The sequence below is a fragment of the Macaca fascicularis genome, chromosome 4, assembly GCF_037993035.2.
Source record: "Macaca fascicularis isolate 582-1 chromosome 4, T2T-MFA8v1.1".
Lineage (NCBI taxonomy): Eukaryota > Metazoa > Chordata > Mammalia > Primates > Cercopithecidae > Macaca > Macaca fascicularis.
In genome coordinates, this window is record NC_088378.1 from 115,645,598 (window position 1) to 115,667,543 (window position 21,946).

The 21,946-nt window shown below is 33.7% G+C and overlaps 1 protein-coding gene across 5 annotated transcripts in view; it reads left to right on the forward strand.

The window, feature by feature from the left end:
- COL21A1 (collagen type XXI alpha 1 chain) overlaps nucleotides 1-21,946 on the forward strand; it is a 200,229-nt gene that overhangs the window by 174,029 nt on the left and 4,254 nt on the right. For 4 of the 5 annotated variants that reach the window (XM_065543895.1, XM_065543894.2, XM_045391079.2 and 1 more), the window contains 10 exons: nucleotides 4,947-4,991; nucleotides 7,045-7,098; nucleotides 8,275-8,328; nucleotides 11,745-11,798; nucleotides 13,397-13,468; nucleotides 15,162-15,197; nucleotides 17,853-17,897; nucleotides 20,806-20,838; nucleotides 21,436-21,582; nucleotides 21,678-21,732. In XM_065543895.1, coding sequence (XP_065399967.1) covers nucleotides 4,947-4,991; nucleotides 7,045-7,098; nucleotides 8,275-8,328; nucleotides 11,745-11,798; nucleotides 13,397-13,468; nucleotides 15,162-15,197; nucleotides 17,853-17,897; nucleotides 20,806-20,838; nucleotides 21,436-21,582; nucleotides 21,678-21,732 — 595 coding nt within the window. The remainder of the gene's footprint in view (nucleotides 1-4,946; nucleotides 4,992-7,044; nucleotides 7,099-8,274; nucleotides 8,329-11,744; nucleotides 11,799-13,396; nucleotides 13,469-15,161; nucleotides 15,198-17,852; nucleotides 17,898-20,805; nucleotides 20,839-21,435; nucleotides 21,583-21,677; nucleotides 21,733-21,946) is intronic. The other variant, XM_065543896.2, reaches the window with a different exon arrangement.

The window sequence follows — 21,946 nt, forward strand, 5'->3', positions numbered from 1 at the left end:
GCTACATGAATTTCCCACCACGTGACAGGGGTACCAGATCTCTTAATCCTTTCCCTTCCTCTCCAGATAGTCTTCCTCCTTGTCTGAGTTTTCAGGTTTGTTATTTGCTAAGAATTTGTGATTTTTGTCTTGTCCTGGAAAAGGATGCTTTTGCAACAGTAACATTGTTCAGACTATTTTATTGGTTTATAAAAATGTAGAAATGCCTTTTGGTGTGGAAAAGAAATGCCAATTACTGGAGTAGCCTTGAAAATGGCCTCCAAATGGCTTTTCCTTCCTATGATATCTTTGTTCTCTTTTTTTGTTGCCTATAAGGTGAAACTCGTGACACTTTCTGCTTTATTATAAACATGAGTAGCCTATAATCATTGGCTAAAGTATTTTCTACTTAAATTGTTTATCTTTGGGTAACTTGGGTCCAGTCCCAAGTGGGCCATTGTCTACAGGCCAGGGTGAATAAGTTCATCCAACATTCTTAGATTTTTTTTTTCCTTGAAGATTAATGACAGCATAATGTGAGAATAGAAAATTGGTCATTTCCTTATCAAGGGTTTATTGCAAGTACTTGTATATTGGTTTCTTTTAGGTCTGGCAACTGCGATTGTAACTTACTTCTCCCTATAGTTACCTTACCACAGAATAATCTGTTGTAAATCATTCATAATGGCCTGCCAGTTACTGTGGAAAAAAAAATTGAAAAACATTGCAGGGTTCAACTATATATAAATATAAATATAAATATATTTAATACTCTTGGTCATCTTTTTCTGAACAGTGATGAATTATTTAAAATATTTAAAAAGCAAAAGTCATGATAGTACTATTCTGTAATCAAGATCAACCAAACATGAAAAGGAAAGGTACGGAATAGGGGGGGCAATGCTGACTTTTGGCGCCCCCGAGTGGGGAACTTTAGATTGCTAGCATCATCCTACATATAATGGACATTTTTGGAAATTAAAGTAGGGAAAGGCAAGGTAGAAAGGCAAAAAGAAAAAGCCTCACAATGGAGAAAGAGGAGAAAACTTAGAGACATGGAAAAAAAAATGACTTCAAGTATTTCACAACTTTCAAAGGTCAGGGAGGAGCTGTGAAGAGACAGTTATAAAAATTTATTCAATATTACTGAGCTAAATATTTGTGAAAGCTTAATTGATAGAATGTACCAACTCTGTGAGATAGGTTTTATTATTTTTCCCACAAAGAAAACGGATTCAGAGATTTTACAATTTAAATAACTGGCCTGGAGTGGATCCGGACATGGGCTGGCTGACTCCAGCATCTATATTTTTAGCTGCTTCATATGACTTCTACTATGCACTTTACTGATAATTATATTGGAATCTTTTTAGTTAATGAGAATGATACTTTCAACATGTGAATTTTTCCTTCATTGAATCTTTAAGAATGAGTAAATCACTTCTTGATATAATGAAGAAAACATGTAATATACTTCTGATATTTTGATAACTGGATGATATTAAATAGCTCTACCATTGTGTAGAAAGTAGATAATTTGATACAAAAGTACCATTAATAGTTTAGATCTTTTTAAGTGAATTGAAAATATTGCATTACTTAAAAGCAAATTTGATCTAAGATGGTCCAATTTCATAGATAAGTGAATACATTCATTACATATGGGGAGTATAATGTGATATTTCATCTTTTCTAAGTAATATTGTCATAGACACACTCCCTTCATTACAAAGTATTCTCTAGGAAATGGAAGTCAAACCCTTTATTCTCAAGTATGTATTTCTATTCTTAGCAACTTGTTTGTTGTACAGCAGTGGTTTAAATGGTTACAGAGAAGCTTCTAGAACATTTTTTATGTCAACATTCTTTAACCACAACATTATGCAGGATTTTCTGGTTGACTTTCTGCTCTTCCTCAAACCCAAACTGAAATCACAGAAGTAGAGGAAATATGTCCACTTACTCTTACTTGTTTCTGTCTTTACTTGGACATTGTCACTGTTGCCTGAACCCAAAACCACAGCGAAATAGAAAATAGTCTCCTTGGAAACACATTTACTCTATAAAATAATTGTCACTGAATACTTTGCGATCAACAAACTGTTAACTTTCAAATGCTAATGGATAACATTAGTCAATTTCAATACACATATTGGGAGCCTAGGAAAATATTACCTTGGAGAATTTTATTAACTAATATAGCTCAATGATTTCAGTTTCCCTGGTTAACCTCGCCCTCAATAAGCTGGTATTCTATGCATGCTTGTGGTATTATATTAGTTTTGTCAAGAATTCCTTAGCTAAATCAGGCCTACATTTTGTTTTTGACATCGTATAGTTTTTATATTTTTATTTGGTATTTGTAGAAGAAGTAATAATTCTTAGCATAATCGGACATAGAAGATCTATTAGGACTTCATAGATATACATATCTATGAAACGTATGTAAATTTTTGGCCAGTTTGAGAGGATGAACAAAAAGAAAAGGACTATTTTTTTATAATCTGGAATCTCCCGAAAATAATCTTAATATCAGATATGTTGAAATAATGTAAGATTTGTGGCTATGTTCTTCTACAGGCCAAGTTCAGTATTAGAATGTCTCAGAAAAAAAGGGTGTCAGCCGGGCGCAGTGGCTCACGCCTGTAATCCCAGCACTTTGGGAGGCCGAGACGGGCGGATCACGAGGTCAGGAGATCGACACCATCCTGGCGAACACGGTGAAACCCTGTCTCTACTAAAAATACAAAAAAAATTAGCCGGGCGTGGTGGTGGGCACCTGTAGTCCCAGCTTCTAGGGAGGCTGAAGCAGGAGAATGGCGTGAACCGGGAGGCGGAGCTTACATGAGCCCAGATCGCGCCACTGCACTCCAGCCTGGGCTACAGAGCGAGACTCCGTCTCAAAAAACAAAACAAAAAACAAAACAAAACAAAACAAAAGGGTGTCAAATCAACTCCATGGAGTAAACAGTGGGGAAATGGACTCTCAAGGGCTTTGAGGAGGTGGAAGCCAAGGTGCTATTCATGGAAGTATAACTGTTTTCTCCAGGGAAAGGATGTGAACTTGCTAACACTGGGATTGTCTTCGGGATATCTGTAACTAATTCTGCTAACATCACAGACTGTGTAAGGGCACAGAGGCTTGAATAGTGATGAAAACTTTAAATGATAAAAGACTAGTAAGAAATTCAGCTTCTCAGGTCTGACATTGTCATTGGTAATCTCATGTGGCCGTTAGGAATTCTCGGGGCCAACATTATTACATTGACAGAACTGTACCAGTTTTCCAGCATAGAACAGTGTATAGCCACCTTGCTTCTGAGAAGAATTGACACACGTCTTAGTTAAATTCAGAACTTGATCTCAACTTCTAGTGAATTTTCATGTGTGTGTGGGTATTTGAACGGGAGGAAGTCACAGAGTGGTTTCACAGCAAATTATGGTTCATTGAAATGGAGGCTCTTATTTTGAATAATGTTTACCTTAATTGATTGCATTGAGAATATGCATTTTCTGCCTAAGAAGATACAATTCATTTTATATTCGTAACTCAGTGACTTTATTTTTACTTTATGTTTTAGAGTGCTTATTAGGTGTACTGTGATTGTGTTTTATATTGTTACTTTAAGGTATTTTTTATTGTTTTCATATTATTCTCTACTTATGTTTATAAAGGCTTGTCTTTTCAAGTAGATTGAGTCCCTTGTTGATAGTCATTGCTCACATACCACTTTTGTTCCCTGCAAAGAGTATAGTGAAGTGGCAAACTGAATTGAGCTGCATAGAATCAAACTGAATTCCAATGTATGATTTAAGTTCAGATTTTAAAACTAGAACTATGTGCTTATGTCTTGCCCTGTAATTGTGATTAGCACATTGATCAATAAAGGTTGTATTTATAAACTTCAGGTGTGAAAATAAATGTAATGGCAGATTCTGCCTGTAATAGAAGAAGATACTTGATCTCATTGGCAATGGCAGCTCTAGCACCTGCTGTGATTTACTGAAGAGTACTGCTTTCCTTTGGAAGGCCTGCTAGTGCAGAGGGTTTTCAAAGTCATATAGATGTGACCCAATTTCCTTGTCTTTCAGTTTCAATACATATATATAAAAATATAAATGTTGTTAACAATTTCAGCTAAAATGTCACCAAAATAGGTGCTAAGAAAATGGAATAAAAAGCAAAAATTGATTAGGACAATCAGTGTTTTGCATGATAAATGATCATTTTGGGTAAATGCATCAAAAGGCAGAAAATAGAACTGTTCTGCAAGTAATGAATATGCTAAATTTATTCTTCATTTGATAGAATTAACATTAATTTTTTCTGAATGCTGCCAGAGACATGTACATATCGGTTCAGCCATGTGAAAGAGTGACTTGTACTTCTTTATGTCTCTTCACAAACTGTGGTCTTCATATTCTTCATGATTGCATCAGTAAGGGAGTTATTAAGAGAAAAGATTGCCATTTTTTATATGAATATTTAGGTTCTTGGGTATTTCAAGGCTCAGGTTGGAGGAAATCATTTAGTTAAATTAATTTTTAACTAAGGTGGTGAGACTGAGGGCTTGTGGAAAGGAACTGTTGCGCTAAATCAGAACTTATATCATTTAACAGATTTTCTTGCATGATTCATTACAAGTAATACAAGACTATGTTCAAATGAAACATTGTTTTAATTTTATCACTCGTGTTGGGGTGCAAGAACTGAGATTAATTTCCTCATAGTTTCTTTTTCAAAAAACCTTTATTTAAAGCTCTAAATATCAGTAGTAGTCATATAATACTATATCTCATAAATCGTCTTTTCCATATTAGATTATTATAAATAGCAATATTATAATATGTATACATTTGAAAATATGTGTTATTTACCAGTTAAAATTCCAGTTGTGACTGATTCTTCTTTAATGATAAAGTCTTCAATTTTTTATAAGTCAAAAATCTATTTTATTTGTTTTTAGGGAATCCCAGGGTTTCCTGGAAACCGAGGATTAATGGGCCAAAAGGTAAGTATTCATGAGAGTTAGCTTTGGGCCTGGATCTGCTCATTTAATGCATTGTTGTCTATGAAAAAATACATTTTTACATTTGTGGTAACAGTTAATTTTTCAAATATTATATAATTTTAGAAGCTGGTGTTCTGGCTTTACAAATTTGTATATATTGTTTTATGGTTGTTTTATGTAGATAATTTTAATTTAGATTTACATTATATGCTTCCTCCTTTACTTTGCTACTTTTCAACTTTGTTCTCTAAGATAATCATGGTATAATTTACTTCTTTAAAGTTAATTTACTTAACTATGTTTTTGAATGTCTTTTTAGTATATGTATCTTGGTAAATAAGCTTTCAGTTTTTGTTTAATTACAAACTTCTTTATTTTGCTCTTGTTTTGAAGGACAATTTTGTAGACTATACAACTCAAGGTTGACAATTATTTTCTCTTAGTAAATTGAAGATTTTCTTCTATGGTTTTTTGGCTTTCATTGTTAACTGTGAAAAATCTGCTGTCATTCTAATTATCATTCTTTTGTAAGTGATCTGTCTCTTCCTTTTGGAACCTTTTAAGGTATTTTATTTGTTTTTAGTGTTCTTCAAATTCACTACAATATATCTTGATATGGATATCTCTTTATTCATCTTGCTGGGACTTTGGTTTGCTTCCTGGCTCTGTGGAATTATTTCCAGTAGTTCTGGAAAGAATCAGCCATTATCTCCATATAACCTCTGCTCCATTCTCTGTTTCTGGAATTCTGGTTAGACATTTTTTAATTTCTTCTAATTGTATACTCCACATCTCTTTTTAGCATTACCTACTATATTTCCATATTTTTGGTTGTCATACATTCTGGTTAAATGTTTTAGATATGCCTCATAGTTGACTTTTTCTTTCTTTATTGTGTCTAATCTGTTAGAATGATCAATTGATTTTTTTTTAAATTGTAAATACTCATAATTTTCACTTTTAGAGTTTATAATTTTTTAAACCACAACTTTTTGTTCTTGAAGTCTCTTGTTATGTTTTCAGTACTAATAGTCTTTCATGATTCTGTTTTTTTAATTAAAAAAAAATCTCATATCTAGTTCTAAATTCTAACAATTCTAACATCTGCAGTTTATTATTTATTATTCTCATTCCTGTAGCTTTCTGTCTCTTGTATCTATATTGTTTATCATGAGCTTATTGCTTCATCTTAATTTAGAGGGTGCCCTGTCAGCCTAACGGGGAAATGAAGACCTGCCTTCTGCTGGTCACCATGGATACCATTTCAGTCCCCTTTGAAAGTCCCGAGTCATCATAGGTATTGAAGATTCCTGCTTCCTTTCCATGGCTGGCCAGCATTCAGTTTCCCGAGAGCTGAAGATCCACCCTCAGATACTCCCACTTTACTTGGCTCCTACAATTCTGTCTCTGGCATGGGTTCTGTATAGTTCAAATCCTCATAATTATAGCCCCAACTCAAAGTATACTTCATTAAAATGAAAGATCTTTGAATACATCTCCTACTTCTTGGAAGACCAATGCTCTCTCAGAGAGGATGTTCCTTCTAGGATTTTTATTCTGGACTTAGAGGGTCCCTTTAGAGAACCTAGTCAGCTGCAACCCCAGAAGTTGAAGTCTAATGCTGCAACCCCAGAAGTTGAAGTCTAATGCTGTTATGTTTTTACTCTATTTTTCTTTATTAATTTATGTTCACTGTCATATTTCTTAAACTCTATGATAAATAGGAAAATTTTTCACCTGATTTTTATTTCTGTTATTTACCTTACCAACTCCATCTAAGCTGCTAAGTCTTCCTTTGAAAGAATGGCAAATGTCACTATAAATGTCATAATAAAAATATTGACAGTAAATCCTCAGACTCTATGCCAAGGTCTTTAAGGTGTTAGGTTCCAATTTTTGCCTTGCCTTGCTTCTTCCTTACAGTAGTGGAAGAGAAAGAAAAAGTTGAGCTGATTGATATTCAATTGTCATTCCATTGTGCTTTGGCAGAAACTTTCTTGAACTAAATTGATAATTTACAATTTACAATTTTTTTTAATGTTTGATTTTTTAGGGAGAAATTGGGCCTCCAGGACAACAAGGAAAAAAAGGAGCCCCAGGGATGCCTGTATGTTGATGTCATTATTATCAAAATGTTTGCAATGTTGCTACTTACCTACTAGGAGTTCATATTCAAGAGTTCATAAAAATGTAGGGGATACAACAATAAAATACTTGAGGTCCATGAATTCCATTCAGTTGTATGAAAAATATTATGTCTATGTGCATTTTTCTAAAACAGTAAAAATTTCTTCAGTTTTTCAAAAAGTCGGCCACCCAAATAAACATCAGGGACCCTAACTGTAGATAAATTAGAAAACATATATTCTAGCTATTAATTTAAAAATACTAAGTATGGCTAAGTCTAAATCTCAGTGAATTTTATTTTAAATTACATTTACAAACATATTACACTAATGGGAAAGAATATGTACAGAAGACATAGTATGGGAAGATCCTAAAACAGAGTAAATTATTTTATGGTTTTCGAGAGTGAAGATGGCATATGAAACTGACTCAAAATTATGAAAGTTCTATCATATGTGCAAGAATTCCCCCCTAAATTTTAAGTTTATTGCTAGAAGTGATATTGATTTTCACCTATAATCAAATTGTCTGTTATAGGTTCATATTGCGATTATATTTTCTGATGATATAATGATTTTTTAATCCCTTTTCATTTGCCAAGTGTGTTAAATATGTATAATAGTATTTAAAGTAGAATATAAATGAAATCAAGTCCTAACTAAAAGAGTAGTCATCATTTTTTTTTATTTTGAATCATATGATTAAAGATACAGCCATTTTGTACCTTGAAGAAAGATTATACAGAAAGTTTATTAGAATGTAACTCTTTTAAAATATTGTTCAAGATAATAGAATTCTAAATAATGTAAATCAGGGTAACATCTATGAAGACACCTAATTCTTAGCCATCATAACAAAAGAAAAAGTATAGAAAAAATAAATTTTTCTTTATATTTTCTTTTATTAGCTCTCCATTTTCTCTATTTGTAGTTTTTGTAAGCAATAGAATTATAAGTGCTCTGCTAGCCTTTATGCTGTCTTACATGGTTTGATTTTTTACTTTTATTATCCTTTATGAATATATGGGGGAGTAATTTTCTAAATACTGTATTATATTTTCAGATCTCATAATGAGAACGTGTAACTTGGAAATTGATTTAATATTTTTTAATAATCTTGTCTAAGTTACTCTTGAAATTCCTTTTTAAAATTGTAGGGTTTAATGGGAAGCAATGGCTCACCAGGTCAGCCTGGAACACCAGGATCTAAGGTAAATATGATAAAATTAACAAGATTGGGAACTTTGTGTAATCACAGTTGACATTTATAACTTTGATGAAAATTTTAACCACTACCTTGATTGTATTTTAAATGTGGTTTTTATTCTATGAAAAAAATCACTTGTAAGAATTAAGTCTGCAAAAGCTCAGCATAAGAAACAGGCTAAAGTAAAGCTCATCCTGTTATGTTGGAAAGGGTCCAGAATCTTCTGCTACTCAGCCCCCTTCTCCCTTTTTGGTGTCTTGGTGTCTAGTATTCAGGAATACTAGAGCTCTGTGGAACTCAGTGCCAAAACCACCAGTCTAGAGCATTCATAGTTATGAATAAGAATATCTCTTACAATACCCATTTTACAGTCTTCTTTTTGGTATTTTTATTTAGTGAAATGTATATAATATAAAGTGCCTTGTGGTAGATTGTACTAGTACTGTGAGTAAGAGCATATTATCTTTACTTTTATATTTTAAATAAGTAAGGCAAGCTTGACAAATATATTTAGGATATGAGGTTATTCTCAAGGTAGAACTGAAACTCTTTGAATGTCATTATTTGACCATTTTCTAGGTATATATAATCCCGAGGTGAGAGAACTATTTTGTTTCCTTGGTTAACCAGAGGATCAGACAAAACGCTCGGAAAACTGTTCCCAACTATTTTGCAAATAGATTCTAGGACAACCTTCCAAAAGGAAGTGATGGGATTGCTATTTTGGAAGCGTTCAACCTTTGACTAGGCGTTGCCTCAGGGGACTAGACCCTGGCGTATAGATGAGTAGATGACTTAATCTATTTTACTTTTAATTTCTAAAGTATTTAGAAAAGAGAGAGAGGGGGGGAAAAAAAAAAAGACATGGGAGCCCAATAATGAGAAAAATTAGCTGCTCTTCATCAGTGGTAGACCCTTGTGGAGTAACTATAGGTAAACACAGAGTTGGTCTAATACACTGGAATGACTGAGCTTGCTAAGCAGAAGGTCTCCACAGTTTCTCAAGGTCATTTCATAAGAAAATACCCTTTATTAGCTGGTGCACAATGGGCTCTCTCATTGTCTTTTGGATTCTCTAATTCTTAAGAATGAAGCCTAAAATTTCATCAGCTTTTTAAAAAAATTATTATTAGATACACCACACTGTTGACTCACACTGAGCTGAAGGTCAATTGTATCTGTTGGACTTTCCGTAAAAGGTTTTAGAACAATGTGTTTGTGCTGTCTGCCACTTAAGCAGATTCTGCTGATTTGGCTGGGTAGGACAGTAAGCATTTCCAGTATCACAGTTTGTTTATTTTTACATGACTTACTCTAAAGTTGGTTTTCTGCCTCTTGTGCTTGTACAATTACTTTGTTAAAAATAGATCCAAAATGTTGCAGATATTAAATATAATCTTCTCAGTGAAACATTTTAATTTTTTTCATGCAGTATATTAGGTGTTGGAAACTTTTTCTGAAAAGGGACAGAAAGTAAATATTCAGGCTTTGAGAGCCATACAGTCTTTGTTGTAACTACTCAGTTTTGCCATTATAGTGCAAAAGTGGCCACAGGCAATACCTAATCAAATGGGTATGGGGTACGGCTGTGTTCTGGTTAAACTTTAAGAACTTGCATTGGACTGGATTTAACCCATGGGTCATAGTTTACTGACCTCTATATTAGTTTCTTTCTGCTAGTTTTGTCAGCTTATGTTTGTGGCTTGTGCTGTCAATATGACTGATAGAAGTTCTAGGGTGAGACAAAAACGTATTCTGTAGCGCAGAGATGAGGCTGAAACTGAGGCAGATCTTTGGAAAACCTCTAATGTATATTATAATACTTAAAAATCGCTGTGGAAACATTGATAAGTCTATTTAACTATACTATGTTTTGGTTTTAAAAAACATTATCTGCCCTTTACTGGGTATGTACCCAAAGGAATATAAATCATTCTGTTACAAAGATACAAGCACACATATTTTCACTGCAGCACTGTTCACAATAGAAAAGGCATGGAATGAACCCAAATGCCCATCAGACTGGCAAAAGAACCATGGAATATTATGCATCCATAAAAAAGAATGAGATCATGTCCTTTACAGGGACATGGATGGAGGTGGAAGCCATTATCCTCAGCAATCTAATGCAGGAACAGAAAACCAAACACCACATGTTCTCACTTAGAAGTGGGAGCTGAACAGTGAGAACACATGGACACAGGGAGTGGAATAACATACACTGGGGCCTGTTAGTGGTCAGGGGGTGTTGAGAGTGGAGGAGTATCATAAAAAATAGCTAATGCATGCTGGGCTTAATACCTAGGTGATGGGTTGATAGATGCAGCAAACCACCATGGCACACATTTACCTATGTAACAAACCTGCACATCCTGCACATGTAACCCAGAACTTTAAAAGATAATAATAATTCTCTAAATAATACTAGGATATGTTAGCTTTATCAAGTCAGGTAACTTTCAACAAATCTCATGTCTGTGAGTTTCAATTTAAACCCTTATAAAATTAGAAATTTTAAGGAATCATTATTCTGTGGTTCAATAACACTGTTATGTGCTAAATGCTTTAATTAAATCTAATATGATCTTCACGTGTTTCTTACCGTGAGCAGCCTACAAAACTTTTTTAAAAGCTGAAAATGGCATTGGTTTGTCTCACTGATTAGTAAACCCGAGTTGACTGTGGGTAATTATTGTGTTCGCCTTCTAGGTGTCACACCAACCTGTTTAATTATGGGCTTTTGCCAGACATTGGGTTGTGATTTCAGATATCAAAGTATTCGAAAACCAGAACTACATCTGACAATCTCTCCTTATTGGCCAGAAGACTTGTTTTCTCTTTCTCTATCCACTTTTCCTTTTCTGTATTACATTCTTTACCCTGTCAACTTAGTCTTGTACTCCAAGTTTCCATCTGTTAGAAAGAACTGCACTGGAATTCTGAAAAAGCACAAGCTAAACATTTTCTGATTCACACTTCGTCAAAAGAAGCCATTGTGCATTTGAAGCTACTTTTCTTTCCTTCAGTTGCATACTGAAGATGAGTCCTACTGAGAAAGTGAAACAGGATAATGATGAGGGTCTCAGCCTGGAGGATGCTGTTAAAATACATGGCTCCCACCTGTGCAGTGTGGTGGCCGGACTTATTAGTGCTGACCACTACAGATTTGACTTTCCTCCCTTGTACTTGATGCTACCAGCTTTAACACAGGTGTTTAGAGAGGCTTATGAATGTGTGGAACCACTTCCTTGCCTAAAAGAATTTTTCTTAATAAATAGGTCTAATGTACAGAGTCTATCAAACAATTGGAAAGTTAAAAATGTAAAAATTATTTTAAATATATTCCCTTTAGTGTCTATATCAGATATATTATGACAGAATTGTTTTTAAAAAACGCCAATGTTTTTGATGTGTTGACAGGGAAGCAAAGGTGAACCTGGAATTCAAGGGATGCCTGGGGCTTCTGGGCTCAAGGTAATTTTGATGCATTTGAAAATATTTTCAAAGAAATTATAATGTAAATTCTTCTCATCATTTAAGAAAATTAGCATTTTATATCCCTTAAGAGATACATGAAATTAAGGATTACCTTTATCATGAAATGAAATTGTCAATACAGAGTTTCATTTCTGTTTTTTAGATACTTTGTCATTGGATAATAAAGACATAAACTTTGGCTTAATTTTTCTAAAAATGATAAAATTGTATGCAAACATAAACTTACTTTCTGGTCCAGAGAATAGACTTTTCTTAAACAGTTGAAAACAAGAGTATGTAGTTCTCACGAATGATACTGTTCTTTGTTTGCTTATGGCAGTTTCATCTTTAATATAGAACTCAAAATGGCCTTTACAAGTTTCCTCCAAACCACATGGGTTGATGTTTATTTCAATGGGTATTTTAATTCACTTCCAACCTTCAAAAATCTAGAGAATGATTAGATGGCTAGGGAGGAACTACAGTAAGCAAAAAGAACAAAGCCTCATTTTCTTTTAAAAAAGAGAGTGCTCTTTAGTTGATGTTATAGAGTTTTGGACTAATGCTAAAACACAAAACAAAACAGAACCATGAAGCACGTTCAGGATTATGTTCCATCACTTACAAATATTGTCAATGCATTATTAATATGTGCTTGCAAATAATTTATTTAAGACTTTAAAACAAAAAACTTTATTTCAGAAAGGACAATTCCTATAGGATGATGGAGAGTGGAGAAATGGAATTAAGATAGCTCATGTGGTACACCCTGTACTGAAAAATAGCTCCAGAATTTATGACGAACAAAATAATATTCCATATATATAAATAAATATATATAAATAATTAAATTTAACTACCAGGGTGTTCATTCCAACATTGTTTATAAAAATAAAAATTGTGAAAACTGTAATGTTTAACAGTAAGAATTTTATTAAATAAAATATAGTTGATAAATATGAATGCTCTTCCATAATTAAAAATTATGCTATGAAAAATGATAGCATGAGAACTTTATAATATTAATATATTTAGAGGTTAAAAGATATAAAAGTATGCATATATATGAGCATATTTTAGTAACTATGTATGTTTATGAATTAGAGTTAGAGAAAAAATATGTAACAAAATAAAAACATTGGGTTATAAGATTTTTAATAATTTTTATTATCTATTATCATTTTGTAACAAGAAACTAAGCTTTTTTAAAAGTAGCAATTTGAGAAAAAGCAGTTTCAAGGAGAAAAAGTGTTAGTAAATAGGTAAACAAAAAAGAGATACTTGTGTTTATTGTTTTTACAACTTTTTAATTTAGTTTATTGAAATTATAGTATGATAAAAAATAACAAATATTTACAGAATTTTAAAATATGAAATGCTGTGAGAATTTTTCACCTGGAAAAGATAGAGAAAAATACAAGAAATTTTACTGGGATTCTAGTAAACATTTTATTCTTTACTATTTCTGTAGTAATAACTGTCAATAAATTTTTTTAACCATTCATTTTAAAATTGAGATATGTAGAGTTAAAAACAGTGGTGTTTTTCCATAAGCAGTAGATCTGTGACCTTTGTGGAATTTCTGTGTTATGTAGGGAGAACCAGGAGCAGTGGGTTCCCCAGGAGAACCAGGATACATGGGTTTACCAGGGATTCAAGGAAAAAAGGTATACATTGGTTAAGATTTACAGTTCACTTTTAACCAGTTACTTGCATACAAGTTTTTCTTTTGTGAAATTCTTAAAGTAAGACTTCTTATTAATATATTTTTAATAAGGTACCCTATATATTCCATGTATATATAATGTGTTCAGCCCCATGCTAATAACTGTGGCATCTTTTATATACCCGCATGGGTATTGTCTCCTAGACGAAGACCTTAGAGAAGGCATGCAAATCAGAAAATATGAATGTACAATTAAGTAATATCCTGTAAATTCAGGTTTTTTCACAGTCCAGGTGAGCTAAGAATTTTTTGAGGAAAATTATCCAATGTCAGGCATTCCTATCAAAATATGAATACCCCTCTTGCCAAAACCGGATCAAATTCTGGAAGGATAAAACTTATACCCAAAATGTTTGACCATGAAGTTCCTGTCTATGAAACAATTATGTTACATAGAAGTTTATTTAAAATTAATTTAAGGAGTTTGAAATACAAGTCAAATGTACTAATTTAAAGTATTTTGGCGAGGAAAGACAGCAAAACTAGGTTCTCTCTCATTTTGGTCAAGTAAGGGAACCTTGACTTGTATGTATATAAATAATAAATGCTTTTATTTGTTTGGAGGTTTTAAGCAACAATTGATGCCTGTGTGCCTAAGAAATCCAAGCTACCGCAAATACAAACATTTCAGGTTAAAAGTAAATCTATTGGTTTTTATTCTGGAAAAGACACAAACTCCATATCCATCTTCATGTCCCCTGCTATTTATTTTTCAACATCTTATTTTCTATCCCTCATGTGTTGTCTACAGGGTGCCTAGATCATACACAGTATGATCCTTGGGCTTTTTGTTCTGATGATAGGTAGGCAGCACTAGCTGAGACAGAAATGTCCCCACAGAGCAGCAATCAAGTGACTCTTAGTAAATGTTAAGTAAATCTACTATGAATATGTGTTTGGGATGAAGAGAATTTTCTTGTTCAAAACTTGTCACTTAAAAGAAAATCTGTGTGTTATTTTGTTGAAAATGCAAAACTGTACTCTAGATAGCACGGTGAGGTATTAATAGAAAGGAAATTCAGAAACCGTATCCAAGTTTAACTTTGGGCAGGTGCTTAACTGTCTGTTTCGTGATCTATAAAAACAAGGGCATTGTATAAGTTGGTTTCTAATTACCCTTCTAGCTGATAATCTATAAAACTTATTTTTATGGAATATAATTTTTCTTTCAAAAGCTCACTTTTGAAATGTGTGTTTTCTAAAATATCACTTAAATATTATGCTTTACTTTGTCATTGTTTCCTATAAACTTGTGGTTACTAATAGCTTAATGAAAGATTTTCAGTTTGATTTCATAAAACAGCATTTGTCAAAATAAGTCCTCTCTTGTTAGTTTGTCTAACCTAAAACTGTGACCCATGTAGAACTTTTCTCCTTTCTGGGAAATTAAAGATTGTGGTGAATTTTCTTTCAAATGTAGGAGCATACAAAAGTGTTCTTTTACAATATAATTTTGACATAATGTGGTTCTTCTCTCTTCCCAAATATTGTCTTAGGAGTCAACTTCTGTGTATATAGGCGCTTGTGGAATTTGCATGAGATGTTATTTTTCTTCAGCAGAGAAAAATATATGTTTATTTGAAACTGTACAGAATATACTAGATTATGATACAGATCAAACTGCCTTTTTGTAGGGGGACAAAGGAAATCAAGGTGAAAAAGGTATTCAGGTATGTTGTTTGCTTTTTTTAAGTAGGCTAAGCAATAAAATCAGAGCTTTTAAAAAATTCTTATTTTACTTTTAAATTCCTTTGTTTCAACATTAATATAAAGTTGTTGAATCCTATTTTCTCCTTTTGCTATTGAGCTTCTCAGACAAGACCAGATCTGACTTTAAAATTCCTCACCACTTTTCTGTTGTAGAAAACTTAGAAACAAAATGATTCAACAAAATAAAAACATAGATTTTATTATATACTTCTAATATGTATTTATGTACATATATACATATATATACCATATACACACACACACATATATGTATACACACACACACACACACACACACACACACAGAGTTTCCAAACATGATTTGAAATTGTTTTATGGCAAAAATTTGATAAAAAACCTTTAACCCTAAATATAAAACATATTCAAATCAATATGTAAAAGGAAAATTAAACCAGAAAATTATAAAGGCTAGGGAAATCTAGGGTGATTTAGAGACATTTAGTTTTGGGTGTCTTAGCAGCAAAGGCAAAGAGGAGAACTATGTTACTACCTTAGGAGACAAGGATAGTTTCACCTCAATTAAAGTGTCTATGGAATGGGTTTTTTTATTCACTGAAGACTGACCCTTGAATAGGATGCCACTAACTGAGTCAATGAAATAGTTATCTGGAATAAATTATATCCGATGGTCTTTCAACCTTTTAAGTTTTAGAAATATAAAACTTTTCCAACCATAAATTACCAATCAAGTGTTCAGACAGTATTTTAATGATGTTTTTTAAGTTTGTAAGTCTCAGTTATAGTGTCTGAGCTTTGCTATGCAGAATAAGCTGAAAATATAAAGAAAAATACTCTGAACATTTTCACAAATGTAGAATTCTGAATGCTCTAGAATTTCTGGAATTGTAAGAGAAAATTTCAGATTGAAATAGTCATAGGCAATATTTGCTATATCCACAGTTATAACAGTTCATATTAATGAACTTATTCTTAATAACATACATAAGATGTTTTAGAGTGGTATGACAAAATTCAGTTGTTTTTCAGACAATTTTTATTGAAGATCTTCAAGTACTATGATAATAGGCTTCCTTTAAGTTAATATTGAAGTTGGGAGTGAGGTAAATGTTAAGGACGTGTCTGTGAGCTCTAGATCCATATATTCTAATTTTCTTCTTGGTACTGCATTTAGATGACTCATGGGTACCTCAGGTTCAATATGTCCAAAACCGAACTTGTCATCTTTCTCCATAAACCACTTCGTATTCACAGATTTCCTGTCATGATAATCAATGCTGAATATCTCTTGAACTTGACATCTTCTACCTTTCCCAACTGTACTAGTTATTTCTTGTCGGGGTCCTGGGCTACTGCAGTATCTTCCTGACCAGTCTCCTTGAGTCCAGTCTACTTCCTTCTTCCACACTTTTATATACATAAAATAGCTAAGCTATGTATCTGCTTAGCAAGCCTTTAATGGTGCCCCACACATGTTAAGATAAAGCCTGTCCCATCAAGTGCCTTCTGGGCTGACTGAATCTTCTTTAGTGTTTTCTCTTGCCACTCCACCCATTCTTATCCAATCCTGCTCTGCTGCTTTAGCCAAAAGAAACTACCTACCTGCCTTTCACCTGTGTCTTCTCTCCCTGATACACCCTCCTATCCTTTCTCCAATTGGCTACCTCTTACTCATCCCTCAAGGCTACACAAAGGGTGAGTCACATTCCCTACTCTTTCTGTCAGATGCCCCTTCCTAAGTTCCAATAATATCCAACCCAGATGTTTATACATTATAGACTTATCAGCAGTATTTTCATCATTCTAGATTTATCTCTCTTACCACACAGTAAGTGACTTAAAGTCTACAGTGATATCTTTGTTTCAGTCCCTAAGTGCCAGGAAATAGGCGCTGCTTAATAAATATTAGGAATTCACTTATGTAAATTGATGAATTCATTACTAGGCAAGGGTGATGTAAAATTGTAGTCACTAGATCTTTTATTGATTGCCTTATCTAGGTATATGTCTTCCTAGAAACTGCTAATTAATTTGCACAATAAATGTAAGGATGAAGTAGTGCTTCAGAGTCTAGCACAATGTCCCATGAATGGTAGATACCCAAAAATATTTATTGAACAGATAAATGTGTTTATACCTTTATTAATTTTTCTGTTCTCTTATGCTGATTTAAAGCTCTTCATTTAAATGACTTATTTACTAAAATGTGACAGTATATTTTAATTTTTAAAAATAAAATTTTCAACAGGTCTTCTTGTCCTCACATGTCCATAGTCAACAATGAACATAATTGCCACTGAAATTAACAAAATGTCCATATCCATTGAATTTTTAAACTATTTTCCCACTGTTAATATGGACTTAGAAGAACATCCTTATTGTCTAGAATTATTTACATGTTTCGCCCAAATCAGTAATTTGTTCCTTATCTCTGGCCAGTTTAACTATAAGATTAGGATGACTTTTCTTCTTTTCCTCTGAGTGACTGACTTTCCCATCTCTCACGTAATTTATATATTTGTATCACTGCTTTTGTTACATTTCTTCTGGAACTCAAGGTAATACATAGTTTGTATTGTATATGTGATTGCATCATAAGTGTGCAAACTAATCAATAATGTTTATTTATGTTAAAGGGTCAAAAGGGAGATAATGGAAGACAGGGAATTCCAGGGCAACAGGTATTTTTTGGTTTTCTTCTGATAAAAAATGAAATAACAAGTCACATAACTGGACAATGTTGAGAGAGGATTACTTGCAAATAAAAATGGGTGGGGAGAAGGATAAGTATAACATACATTCTAAGTGTATAAGGTTGAACGTGTAGGTAGTGTGGTGATAATGAGTTTCTTTAATTGTTTGTTTTATATTTTCACTTTCTCATAATGATAGCATTGGTGGCTCTGAATTTTGTTTTTTAATGTATCTTAGCAAATGACTGAAGGTAGAAAATTCCACTCATTTCTTAGGGGTAGTTATTGGCTAGAGAGAGTCAGTCACACAATGACAGCTTGTTCATACCTGCTGGTTTGTCTTGCTTTTCTTCTTGAAAATCAGTTGGGGCCACGTGTGGTGGATAAATGTACTTTTTTCCCTTTAGTTTGTTCAGAGAGACAATTTACTGCTCTGGAGATATATTAAAATGCTATCCTGAGAGACAGTGTTGTAGAACAGACACACACAGTAAGATGGCTTTGCTTGTCTCTTGACTAAACCCTTCTCGTTAGGTGGTATTTCAGTGAGATTGCCATGTGACTGTAAGTTCAGTCAGAGCCAAAGTGGATGGACAAAGGCATAAAGGAGATTGGTCCTTAGGGTAGCATGTTTGCTGCTGTCTTGCTTCTAGCTGCAGAATGCTGGACATGGTTCCAACTTCGTCAGGTCTGAAAGGGCAAGCTGGATATGTGAGTCCTCCCATGGGGTGGACCTCTTTCTCTGAGGGTGAGTGGGAGAAAGATTCTGCAATTATACCAGCTCTGGAGAGAGTGGGATAAAACTGGGTGGTGATGTTTCCAAGGACAGGGGTCTCTGTGTCCCTTAGTTGGAGGAGTCTGAGAGACCATTGGGAAGAGTGTAAGCATAGGGCCCCAAGGTTATCTGCAATATGGGATGGAAGGTGAGTGCCAGTATTAAGAAGAATTGAGAATTTAGAAGGTAACAATAAAAGTAAAAGCAAAAGTAACCAAGAGGAGGAATGATTGGAATCACCTCAGTACAATTATATTCAATAAAATGTCTTTCAGTTTTTATGATCCTCCACTTGACTCAGACCCACCTGATGACACAAACAACTCCATCCCTATTCCCCAACGTGGCAACACAGATCAACTCTCTGAGTTTCCTTAAGTTAATCACAAAATATCTATAAACCGCTGTTCCCATAGGACCTTCGCCCCTTCATCCATTTAACCTCCACAGCCCAGACCTTTTATCAATAAAGGTTACTCACAATAACTCTCAGAAAAGGATATTTCCTTTAGAATTTGAACTCACAACTTAGCTAGCTTACTGGCGTATGGATCACTCTTTCTCTAAGGTTTCACTAACTTTTTCACTTCTCAAGGAAAAGAGTGTGTCTGCTCTCCTAAGGCAGGATTTGGGTTCTCTAGAAAGCCTCTGCCCTCGATTGATTGGAAGCCACATTTCTCACCACCAGGAGGTTAACCTGCATGGAGTACCCAGGGCCAGAGCAGCTGTTGCTTTTCAGCGGCTGAAGAGTCATCCCAAACTCTTCATGTAAACAGTCTTAATTACCTGTCACTCTACCAAGCACAGCACATGTTATTTTTTTGGCCCTGGTTTTGTGAATGGAATCAAAGTGGATATTTCTCTCACGGAATTGTCTTAATGAGTTCTCAGGTGACAGCTGTTTTTAGTTTTAGCTCTAATTCAGTTCCCATATTGAGAACTTAACTATTTCGTCTCCCTTCTTATGTTGGGACTAGTTGTTGGATTGTATCTTGTAAGGATCACTCCTGCATTTCTTCAGAAACAAAATTCAAGTATGCCATACAAAGTTCGTTTTACTTACTAAAAGATTTATATACAAAAACTAAATATTTGGTGTTTTATGAGTTTTATCTAATTCTTTCCTTTGTCAAATTTGGACGCCATATTTGAGGAGCCTGAAAATGAATCAAAAGATATACCCCAACTCAGACTTTATTGTGTGCAACATTATACATTAAATTTCATATTAAATTTCAGAACACTGATTTTTTATTTTAAAGTTGAATAATGAAAACCTACCTGTTATGAAAGTTTTATCTTTTTACCTGAGTGAATATTAGGAGATTTTTGAGCCCAGGTGTACATTGAATTTCAAAAATGGAAAATGTTAATACCTTTCCTGAGAGTTTTTTCCTGTATAATATACCACTGAAATAAATATGGAAAAGAGGAATGGGAAAGACTTTAATGGAGCCATCCAGATGTAGCTGGTAATTATAGTTGAATGGGCTTCATGCATGGGCTCCCCAGTGTTTATATCATTGTGAAAAAATACCATCTTTTACATGACATTGCTTCTCTGGTCTCTTAATTACTGGCAGTGAATGGTTTAAGCACAGGACAGCTGGGGGTTTTCTCTCTTACTAGTCACTTTTAATGGTATCTTTGTTTTAACCCATCCTTTGTCAATAGCACCCAATCAAAATTTAATTTTAAGAACATAAACTTGGAAAAATAGATGATTTATCTTAATTACTGAATACAACAATAAATATACCTAATATTTAATCTGATTTGAGTTTTGATTTTTATTAAAATAGTGATATATTTTAAATTCAGTAGAATCCCATTCTTACCCACGTGGTTCAACCTGCAGCATTCGAAAATATTCATATCTAAGAAGGAAACAGTTAAGCAAATTAAAATTTTTATATTATTCGGTTCACATATTTCCTAGTCATTAGCCTTCTCTAAAAGGCAAAAAGGGTCTCTTTTATGTGTAATTTTGTCACTAATGCTATCAATATTTTCCAAATTGAAATTTTAAATTTGATTAAGTATGTGGTAAAAGGTGGATGCCACGTTACAGTACTGTAGCTTGCACATTTATTATAGTTTTTTTCCTATTGATTTTCAAAGGGAATTCAAGGCCATCATGGCGCAAAAGGAGAGGTATGTTTCTTCATGTATTATGCTCTCTTGCTCTCGTTCTTCAGTCCTTTTTGCTTGGGTTTCAATACTATATAAATCTAGCTTTTGAGTAAAAACCAGAAAATGAAACGTTTTTCATCTTCTTCAGTGGAAGTTCCCAATTAGCAGTTTTCAGAATATGTACATTTATACTGAATTTGATATGAAATGTGAATTGTCACTATTATTGGTTTTTCTGCCAGACTTGGAGCTGAATTTTTTCTCCATATTTTTGAATAAGAATATTGTGCATTTCTGTATCTGTCGGACCCACTAAAATGCAAGCTCCTTGTGAATAGGACTGTGTTATGCCCATTGTGATATCTCTGGCAGTGTGCATATTACCTACGCAATATACTCAATCAGTAGTGGATGTTTGTAGGTCTGGCTGATTGGATGGATGGATAAATGACAGTTTAATATGATATGAAATTTCCCTTCTGGTCAATGATAGTATTTCCAGCTAGTCCTTACGTAGCTTACATATGTATACATTCATCATCCTTAAGGAGTTTCATAATGGAATTACACCTTCCGAAATATTTAAGTAGAACTTGTAAACATTTCTTTTGCTTTTAGAGAGGTGAAAAGGGGGATCCTGGTGTCCGAGGTGCCATTGGATCAAAAGGAGAATCTGGGGTGGATGGCTTGATGGGGCCTGCAGGTCCTAAGGGGCAACCTGGGGACCCAGGTCCTCAGGGACCCCCAGGTTTGGATGGGAAGCCCGTATGTATTCTGCTTCTTCCAGAGTTATTATATTTTCATTGATTTTTGCTCATGTTCTTTATGTGCATGTCATAACCCCTAATACTTTGATATAGGGAAGAGAGTTTTCAGAACAATTTATTCGACAAGTTTGCACGGATGTAATAAGAGGTAAGTATCAAATACAGCATTTTAATCACTTTTTTCAAATTACAAAAGTAATACAAATTCTTAGGACAAATTGTAGAGGATATAAGTGAGGTGAAGAATAAAACAGATAACATTTATAAGCCTCATCTACTTTTCTTCAACTAGTATTTTTATAAAGATGTATCATACATACTCTTTTATAATCTTTTTATTAAAGAAATTTATTATTTGTCAT